This window comes from Cucurbita maxima, unplaced genomic scaffold, assembly GCF_002738345.1.
Source record: "Cucurbita maxima cultivar Rimu unplaced genomic scaffold, Cmax_1.0 Cma_Scf00013, whole genome shotgun sequence".
NCBI classification, from domain to species: Eukaryota; Viridiplantae; Streptophyta; class Magnoliopsida; order Cucurbitales; family Cucurbitaceae; genus Cucurbita; species Cucurbita maxima.
This window is the reverse complement of record NW_019272029.1, coordinates 2,109,788-2,120,232: the sequence shown is the minus strand read 5'-3', so window position 1 is coordinate 2,120,232 and position 10,445 is coordinate 2,109,788. Positions and strand designations below refer to the sequence as shown.

The window sequence follows — 10,445 nt, the reverse complement described above, 5'->3', positions numbered from 1 at the left end:
GAGTTTTTTTTTTTTTTTTTTAATTTTAATTATTATTATTAATTTTGACATTTTTTAAAAATATATAAAAAAAAAAAAAAAAAGGTTAAGAAATAAGTAATAACCCTTTTCNTGTTTTCCCTCTCAGTCGCGGGCGAAGTCGCCGTGTCTCCAAGTCCATTGCTTTCATTGTACCCTTGGCGAAGGATCTTCACCGCCGCACCTCTATCGCCACAAAACCCTTCTTCCTCTTTGTCTCCGTGGCTCTCACCGGCAGCCACTCAATCAGCCCCCAACCGGAAACCACTTCACTCTCATTCTTCCTCCAAAGTTTTAGTCTTTAGACGCCCAAATCAATTGCCTTTGGGTACTGAAGAAACAGGGAGGAAGAACTAGTGACCCAGTTTGGAGATTCTTCAGAATTTCTGGGTTTCTTTAATCTTTGGTTCCTCTGTTTGATTTCATTGCTGATTTCGTTAAGGTTCACCACTGTTTTTGTTCTTGTTTGTTCATTGTTTGGTTCTGATATGATTTATTTATGTGACATTTTATTTGGGTCCAGTTCTTGTGGGATAATTTTTGTTTGTGTTCTACACATTAGGTAGGGTGGATTAAAGTTACCCATCAAAAATTTGGTCCTGTTTTGATGTTTTGATTTGGTTTCCTTAATCCAGAGCCTCAAGGAATGTGTATTGGTTGGAAGTATTAGACTTAGAGATTGTCCAAATGTTCTACCTTAGCCGAATTGAGCACACACTGCGTGTGCCTCCAAGCATGCTCCATTTACCTATCCTTGATGCTATTAAGGGGGAGCTGGAGAAACTGTTCCTGGATAAGGTTTGTGTAAATTTTGTAGGTAAACTTGTTGATTAACACTTACACTGAGATGAGTTTTGTGATGAAGGTTGTTGCCAACTTGGGGCTCTGTATTTCTGTTTATGATATAAGATCGGTTGATGGGGGCTTTATCTTTCCCAGCGATGGTGCTGCAACATACAAGGTATTCTTGCACTCTTCAGATTCAACCATTGCATTCTGGTGCCTAACATATATCGTATACTTACGTTTTCGAGTACAAAACGAATATCCTTTTGTGCTTCAACATATAAAATCTAAATCAAATAACGAATAATCTTTTGCCTCTTCGTTGTCCATTTATCTTATGAACTATTTGTCTTTTCAGTGTTCTTGTCATTTGATGTCAGAGTTCTTCGAATCGACATCAGGGTTACTTATCGATTGGATATTTTGGCAGGTTGTGTTCACATTGATTGTGTTTCGTCCATACGCGGGGGAGATAATTATTGGAAAAGTGAAAGAATCAGATGCAAATGGTTTGCGAAGTATGTTAACTTCTTTTCCATACTTTTTTTCAGAAGGTATATTATGCTAGGAACCACGAACCTCCACAACGGTATGATATTGTCTACTTTGAGCATAAGCTCTCATGGCTTTGCTTTTGGTTTCCCCAAAAGGCTTCATACTAGTGGGGATAGTGTTCTATACTTATAAACTCATGATCTTCCTCTTAATTAGCCAATGTGGGACTGCTCCTCTCAATAATCCTCAACATATTTATCTATCACGAATGTTTTCTCTTTGATTCGCGTTTAACTTAGTCTAGCAATTTTAATCTTGTCACGCTATTCTTTCTATTAAGTGTATGTTTAAGATTAGTTCCTCTGTATAAATCTTCCAATGCTTCTGGTTCATTAGTGATTAGCGTAAGAGCTCTGTCTTGGATTTCCGAATGAGTTGTTCTTAGGCTGATCGTTTCATTGGTGTAGGCGTGTATCTCAATTCTTGGTAATTTTAGTGTTAGTGTTGTGGGTTTATCTTCTCCAAATTCTGGTGGTTCATTGTATATTGGGGAATTTGTTCTACACCATTCAAATAAATTTATTTTTTCAAGCTATTATATACATATATATGTTGAGGATCAATCTGGTTAAGAGTTTGAGCCTTGTACTTTCTGATACAAAGAAGTTGTGAGCTTCGAAGGTGTAGTACAAAAATGACTTATATGTCGAACAAAGGGTGTACTTTGTTTGAGGGCTCCAAAGGAGTCGAGCCTCGATTAAGGGGAGGCTATTCGAGGGCTCCATAGGCCTCATGGAAGGCTCTATGTTGTACTTTGTTCGAGGGGAGAATTGTTGGGATGGAGTCCCACATTGGCTAATTTAAGGAATGATCATAGGTTTATAAGTAAGGAATACATCTTCACTGGTACGAGGCCTTCTGGGGAAACCAAAAGCAAAGCCATGAGAGCATATGCTCAAAGTGGACAAGATGATTGATAACGTACTTGAAAGAGGCTTTTGGAATAACCTTCATCTTCTCATTCTTTCTTTATGAACATTACATATGATAAATTTAGCATGGTGATGATGAAAGTATATTAATCTTGCAGTATCACTTGGATTTTTCGAGGACATTTACGTTCCCATCCATCTTCTGCCGTCTCCATCAGAATTCAAGCCTGATCCGAAAAATAGGTAATGCTCCCTGTGCAGCCCACAACCTCTGGCTAATGGTGTTTCCATTTGATAATCTGTGTTGTTGACGTATCTAAAGTATTATCCGTTACTATTCTTTTGTGAGTATTGCAGCGGAAAACGCAGATGGGTGTGGGACTATGATGGTCAACCATACGACATATATGAAACGGATGAGGTTTGTGAATTATGATAATGGTTTTTCATATATTTTGGTTGGAACCCAGTGTTAGTCCTTAACGTTTATACTTATTCCATTCGGGTCCTTAAACTACGAAATGCTTTGTTTGAATCCTCAACTTCGCACGAGTCCTACTCCGTTTTTCTTGATAGTTGTATGCTTAGTTTTGGTTTTTGGAAATGGCAGATAAAATTTAGAATACACAGCATAGACTACCCAACAATCCCGGTGGATCAGCAGCCGAACGAGAGTAACTCAAAATTCCAAATGGAGGAGCAACCGAAAGAGAACGTTAACGTAAAACCATTCGCTCCCATGGTTGTTACTGTACGTTGCTTGCTCTAAATTCTTTCCATTTCATCTACTCGTGTTATTGATATGTGTGTATAGCATTAGCCAGAGGAAGACTGGTTTGTCCATCAATAAGGTCTGCTTTTTGTGGATGTAGGCGACAATCGACTATGATGGGTTGGGTCCTGTTTCGTGGTGGGATGGTTCAGGAGATGCCGATGCCGAAGCCGAGGCCGAGGCAGAGGCTGAGGAAGATTCCTAAGATCACTTTCCCATCTTTTTACTGTGAAAAATTGGTATTTGTTCATTCATAATTCTGTATTATATATCATTATCACTTGGCATAGGCATAAGTCTTTTACTCTCTCGTTCTTCGGACCAACTTCGAAGCCAAGTTGGGAGAGTCGAGCAAAGTTCCTGTTGGCTGTTTTTCGGATCCCGCTCGTAAAGTCTAAACATTTGGGTCGAGTTGAATGAGGTATTTGAAAGGGTAAAGAGGGAATGAAGTTGAAGTAGTGATAATTATTAAGAAGCTTTAAAGAGATCAAGGCGAGAATCTGCTAATCTAAGGGAATAAGCAGCTTTCTTGTACTGAGCCCAAGTGAAAGGCTTATATAGAGATTGGTGATTGGGGGGTATCATTTCTGATAGAGGTGCTATCCATGCATTCAACGGTGGTGCCCCGAAGTACATGATTGACATTCTTGCCTTCTTTGAGCTGTTTGCCATTGCTCTATGCCTCACACTTACAAATCTCCCATTTGTCATTGCCTGTTGTGTTCAAAAACAAAAACAACAAATCTCAATAACCCATTCTATAAATGAACTTATTTTTTGTGTTAATTGTTTCTCGACATCGACATTGGCATCTGATAGATTATTTATCGCTTCAAATACTTGTTTACTGTCTAACTAGCTCAAAAAGATATCATTTTGAAGTCCCCTTCTATATGGTGGTTTTGCTTTGAGCTCTAAACGTGTTCTACAAACATTAACGACAACGAAAGGTGATAGATGACAATAAACGACGTTTTCTTGATGGTTAATGATATTTTATCTAATTAATAATTTTGTATAATTTTTTTAAGAATAAAATGTCAATTAGCAATGGACACATTTTCAAATGTGGTACGAGTTTCTTTGAAAATACTTTAAGGGTACATACATACGGAATACATTCAAAGTTGTGTTTATGCATTGTTTTCTCGCAACAATCACGGGAGTTATTGTACAAATCAATGTAGTGTTTCAAAAGCTAACAAATCTATGTCATGTTCAATTAAAAAGTGTCAGTTCTAAATTGTCATCTTAGGCTACAATAATGACGAGTATTAAACGTCAACTGAACATGATATGTCTTTACATTAAGAAAATATGTCAGTTATAACTGTCATTCATTCAATTTGCAATTATATGAATGATGACACTGGATATGATGCCAGTTTCCATCTGACGTCATAGCAAGCCTTCGTCGTATAGTTTACAACAACATTGGGTTTGATGTCAGTTGTAAACCGATATCATAGTGAATCATCGTCGTACAATAACATATTTTTTATGGCAATTTTAAACTGTCATTGTCATACCCTATGACGACTCCTAGAAAGATGGCAATTTGTAATCCGTCACCATACATAATATGATATTAGTTCTGAACTACCATGCGCTACATGACAATGGCTATGTTCATATGGTCGCTGTCCTAAAATTTTCATTTAATAATCTTTGTAGTTTTCTTTTTAAGGTAAGTTTTTGTATGATATGAAAAAGTAATGTCATGTCACGTCTTATTATTGCATTATGTCAACTAAACTAAATCATTAACCTTAGGACTTATAATCATAATTTAATCTCAAATACGAAATAAATAAATAAATTTTGTACCTGAAGTGCATCACCAATCAAGACGTAGAATGCAGACGGGTCGGGGCAAACGGGTCGCCACAACCCGTCCTGCAAGGAGATTTGAAGGCCATCAACATCGTTGGATCTCAAGATGGTCAAGATCTGAGGGTCAGAATGCTCCCCAAATCCAATCCTATTATTTGAAGGGTTGGATTTTGATGAAAGCTCCCAATTTTCAGTGTGCTTGACTGCAGGGTAGTAATTGATCCTCAAAACTGAATCACTATGGACGTCCCTGATGAGGTCACTGAACACAGACTTGTTTGGTAACCATAGACCCTCACCTACTAGATCAAGAATCTCACATCCTAAATCCTTCACGCTTTTAACATATTCATTCACCACGTAGCTGAAAAAAAAACAAAAATTAAAAAATTAAAAAATATTAATATTTTGTAATAATATTATACGGTATTATCCACTAAGAGCATATAAACTCTCGTGACTTTGAAGGGAGATATGATATCATAAAATATGGTGTCACCAACCTGAAAGTAGAAGGATCGTTGGAGATGGAGGGGGAGGTTTGGAGAACGGAAGCGGGGTCGGAGCGAAGAAGAAGGTATTCGAGGTCGCCCGTGTCGCCGTTGGGGCCAATGGCTTTGGTACCATAGCCGAAGGGGGCAGCGGGACCGGCGCGGTGCTTCTCGGGGGCTGTTTTGGCGAAGAAATCAAAGGCTTGGCATTCGAGTCGGGAAATGGCATGGTGAGAAACGCCATGGTTGATGAGCTTGAAGAAGCCAAAGTGGTGGCAAGCATGGAGAATGGATTTGGAAGTAGTTGGCCTGGTTTGGGAGAGATCTATGGTGGGAATCCCGACCGCCTCTGTCTTCTTGGTCCTCATGGCTGTCGGACAAGGCATGGCTTCAACGATGGCTAACCTCTTACTTATACAACACTTTGAAATAGAGAGAGAACAGAGCTGTGCTTGTTTGGTCAATTTGTAATTATAGTAATGCTGATTGTGATTTAATTAAATTCAAAAACATTTTCTTTTTAGCAATATTAGGAAGATAGATGCTAAATTATATATATATATATATATAGTGAAAAATACTTCAAATTTATATTTTAATATGCATTTAAAGATATAATAATAACTATGGTTCCAATTATAATTTTATGATGCATTGTTTAGTCTATTTATCTATTAGAAATAATCCAATAAAAAATAGTTAAATGATGTGTATTTATCTTTATATTATAAAAAAGAATATTAGTCCAATCACAAAATATAAATTCTATTTCAAAACTTCATCATTGATATAAATAAATGATTATAGAAATTTTTTAAAATATAGATTTTGTATTAGTAATATTGTTAACCGATTAAATTATATTAGACGTTTCATATTATCATGGTGAAGAGTATAGGCTAAATAAACCAATTAGTTTATAATCTCGTGGATAATTAAGAATTTGGGGTTCGAGTCTTTTAATATTTTCCAATTTTATCCTTAATGTATTAAAAATTCTTCCATTAAAAAAATTAAGTTGACATGAAATTGAAATTATATTTAGATGTTAATAATTAAATTATAAAAAAATGGAAACTTTAGGGAGATTAAGAACCATAAAGTATATTTAGGATCGAATAATAGTAAAGTTAAAAATTAATTAGGTAAGTAATTATTATTTGACTAGAAAATTGTGTATGAGAGAGAAAGAGACAACCTGGTCGCGGCTGTTTGTCTGCCTGTGCTTGGATTCTTGTCATGAAAACCTTGTGTTTTTATTATTATTTTATTTATTGAAGCCAACCAAAGTCTCCTCCAAGTTGCCTGTAATGTTTGACTTTTTCTCCTCTTTTGACTCCCTTGCACGTGCACCACCACTTCTTCCCTACCTTCTCATTTCCGTGTACAGTAGTTCAATCATACGAATTTTAAGATTAAGTATACTGTGTTTAGAGCAATTCTATACTGAATAACCTTCTGAAAATTTTCCCAACATATATATACTATGAACCGTTGTTATTTCTCTCTTTCTTGCTTATATAACGTCTCTTTCAAAAATCTCTCTCTGCCCTCGTTTTCTAAAACCTTCTCTTAAAACTGAGGTCAAAGGCTCGAGCATACGTTGCTTGACCGTAAGTAACGCAAGAACGAATTGGATTAGCTCACTTGTCGTTGGAAAGTTAGTGCTGCACAATCGCAAGTCCGCTGCCATCAAAAGTGCGATTGTGACAAGTGGTATCAGAGCCATGCCCTAAACTTAGTTGTGCCAATAAATTTGACTAAGGGGAGGCACACTTTGTACGAAGGGAGGTGTTGGATGATGAAAGTTCCACATCGGCTAATTTAAAGAATGATCATAGATTTATAACACAAATAATATTGTCTCCATTAGTTTAAGGCCTATTGGGAAAGCTCAAAGCAAAGTCATGAGAGTTTATGCTCAAAGTGGAAAACATCATACCATTGTGAAGAGTCGTGTTTATTCTAACATAGTATCAACTCTTTCGACAATATTATAATATTATAAAGGCTTTGGTCACCAACTTTAGGGACAAAGAACAGTTACAAGTCAAAAGTGAATATGAAGTTCCAACGTGGTAAGGACAGCAATTGTTTCTTCATTTTTTTCTCTTTAATTAATCCTTAATTATATAATTAAACAACATTATAATTTTCTAATCTTAATTCACTTTGCCTTTACCCCTGTTGTTGTTTTCTTGTCTACAATACTTTTTAAAATAAATTTATTTAAATTAATAATTAACTTTCTTTCTTTTACTTTATTTAAATATTGTTTTTGGTAATAACAAATTTTTTTTTAATGTTTAATGTATTTTTATAAACGAAATTGATTATCAATGTTTTATATTGATATATCAATAAATATTTCAATTTTCGATGCCAACATAAAAAAAAATAATTATTTTTTAAAATATAATTTTAACTAAAATCAACTTACTCGAAGGAGGGATTGCATGTTCCGACTAATAAAATAATTAAATAGAATTACATAATTAATTATATTTAAAAATAAATAAAAAAAGGAAAGGCCGGCCAGCACCATTACCCAACATTAAGGAGAAGACAAAGAGAATGAGACACCCATTTTCCTTTCAATTTAAATATTCACAAAAATAACTATGTGGGTCCCCATCTCTTGTGTTTTGCCACGTGGACCCCTTAGGATTCTCCACAGTCCACAATAAATTTTTTAATTTAGTGTGATTTATTTTATTTGTTTAAAATATTAATATTATTTTGAAAGCATGCCTTAATATAGCAAAATAATGATTATAAATTTTAGTTAATATAGGAAAAAAATTAAAAAAAATTACAAAAAAATTAATTATAGAATTTCCAAAAGTTATAATTTCTCATTATTTTCCTTAAATCTCTTCGATCACTTCAAGTTCGTTTTAGTCGGTTACGTATAGCCGTCAACTTTATAGTTTTAAAACACCTCTATTAGAGAGAGTTTCCACACCTTTACAAAAAAAATATTTTGTTTACTTCTTCAACCAATGTGAGATCTCACAATCCACCTCCTTTGGGAGCCAGCGTCCTCGTTGGCACACTACCCGATATCTGTCTTTGATATCATATGTAATAGATCGATGCCACAACTAGTAGATATCGTCCACTTTGGCTCATTGCGTATACTAAAGAAAGTTTTCACACTCTTACAAGAAATACTTTATTCCCATCTCTAACCGATGTGGTATCTCACATCATATGTATTCGTAGTCGTTTATTAGGTAGTTTTTACATAGTTGGCCTCTTGTGGTGTTGGCAGTTGAGATATTTCCAACTTCTTTTTATAAATTATCCATTATAATGATGTAATGCTTTTAGGAACATAACCGAGAAAGTTTAGCCAAAGTTCTAAATTCTAATAATTTCAATATAAATTTTGTCTCACTTGAAAGATCGGAATCATCGTTAACCCTTCAACATGTCGTTTCTATATCGACGTGTTCTTCCTCACCCCTTCTAGTATGTTCAAATATCTCAAGCGATCGATGAACTTCTAAGTCTCTATCTCTGTCTGTCTCACTTGAAAGATGGGGTTTTTGGGATTGATGCTTTCCGACTGAGTTGATCTAGTGGGGTGATTACGAGTACGTGGCTTCTTCTTACGGATCATGTATCAATTAATAAAAAGAAAAGGAACATACCCGATAAGGGTAATCGAACCGTCTTTATCTTTTAATCATAGAGTCAACTCGATCATCATTCTAGTTAACCATTTTTACCCGAACATATCTCCTCATTTTTCGATTCTTACTTCATGTAGGGAAGATATAATAGGTTTTTTTTTAATAAAAATATCAACCATTTTAACTCTCACGAGAGTACATACAAAACTTAAATGGTTCAAACGACTTCTTTTTCTATTTTAAATTCTTCGAGATTTGTTATTGCACGTCGTATCAAACCAGCTAAAAGCTCAAATTATATGTAAAGTCAATTTGAAGATCGTTCAACTAACTAAAATATTTTATGTAGAGTTAATTTGAGTATAATTCAACCGATTAGAATATTAAAAAATCTTTCATTAAAGTTATCATTTCGACCTCGGATTGAAACGGGAAGATGATGAAGAATTTGACTTATATCATGGATAGAATCATAAACATATTTGATTAACGAAGAAAAACCTAATTTGTCAACGACATGAATGATTATCATGTCTTCATGGTGTTTAGCACATTGATTATAATGGTCAAATCTTCATTATAAAGCGGGAAAACCTAATTAGATGGGATTAGGTCCACTCTTGTCTAAACTCTCGTCAAATCAATCTCAAATCATATTGATTAAGAGATCCATAGTTATTTCTATTAGGAATTTACCTTAAAGTTTCTTCGTTATTTATTAAGGTTGTTTTTACTCGATAATAAATTTTCTTCGTAAAATGTTTAAGGTTTCATTTAATAACGATTTCGCTTTTAACTTTATATTTGAAATTTGTCAAAAGTTTGACGTCTCACTTTACAAAATGATAACACGAGACTATACTCCAAAACTTTCGTCGCAAGCAATTGTTTGTGCTAAAATGATAAATTTAATCAGGCTTTGAACCACATCGAGTGATGTTATGAGAGCATCCACCCATAAGAGCACAGTCTTCGTTAGCTCGACTGAAGAAGCAACCTAATCTCGATACTCAATCCCACCATTACACATAACACAACACTAAGAATTTTACCAACAACTAATACGACCTATATGCAACCTATCTTGCACACCAAACCAAGTTTGAAAAAGTGTTTGTTTGAGAATATTACCTTCGAGGTTAGATTAAGGCACTATAGGGTGGGACACGAAGACTCCCAAGTACTGACAACCAAAAAGATTCCATGACGACATGAAAGTCATGCTATACAATCCTCCCTATGAACTTTTACTGACATCAAATGTATCTACCCGAAAAGCTTCATTAGCTATTTGGAACTAGAAGGCTCGACAGAAAGACCCATCTAGATGGACAAACTCATAAATTTTGACATTAAAGGAACTGTATCCCCGAAGGGTCACACTACAAAAAACAATTATTCTGAATAGAAAATCGAATCAAGAGTCACAAAATTTGTCTCGAACTTTGATCGATAATAAATTTAGATGAAAAGATACCCA

At 34.9% G+C, this 10,445-nt stretch overlaps 2 protein-coding genes across 3 annotated transcripts; one reads left to right on the top strand and one right to left on the bottom strand.

Moving 5' to 3' along the window:
• The first annotated feature begins 110 nt into the window (after positions 1-110).
• Positions 111-3,768, top strand: LOC111488343 (DNA-directed RNA polymerase III subunit RPC8). Of its 2 annotated transcripts, XM_023136037.1 has the most exons (9): positions 111-460; positions 654-816; positions 884-979; positions 1,235-1,322; positions 2,390-2,474; positions 2,589-2,652; positions 2,842-2,982; positions 3,104-3,242; positions 3,337-3,768. In XM_023136037.1, exons 2-8 carry the CDS (start codon positions 706-708, stop codon positions 3,206-3,208), a joined length of 690 nt encoding a protein of 229 aa, XP_022991805.1. In that variant the 5' UTR covers positions 111-460; positions 654-705; the 3' UTR covers positions 3,209-3,242; positions 3,337-3,768. The 2 variants fall into 2 exon arrangements, with proteins under 2 accessions (XP_022991805.1, XP_022991804.1); XM_023136036.1 differs by lacking the exon at positions 3,337-3,768 and having other exon boundaries at positions 3,104-3,299.
• Positions 3,466-5,713, bottom strand: LOC111488342 (gibberellin 2-beta-dioxygenase 2-like). The gene is made up of 3 exons (XM_023136035.1): positions 5,340-5,713; positions 4,831-5,200; positions 3,466-3,717 (listed from the first exon to the last, which is right to left on the bottom strand). Exons 1-3 carry the CDS (start codon positions 5,711-5,713, stop codon positions 3,472-3,474), a joined length of 990 nt encoding a protein of 329 aa, XP_022991803.1. The 3' UTR covers positions 3,466-3,471.
• Positions 5,714-10,445: the final 4,732 nt, after the last annotated feature.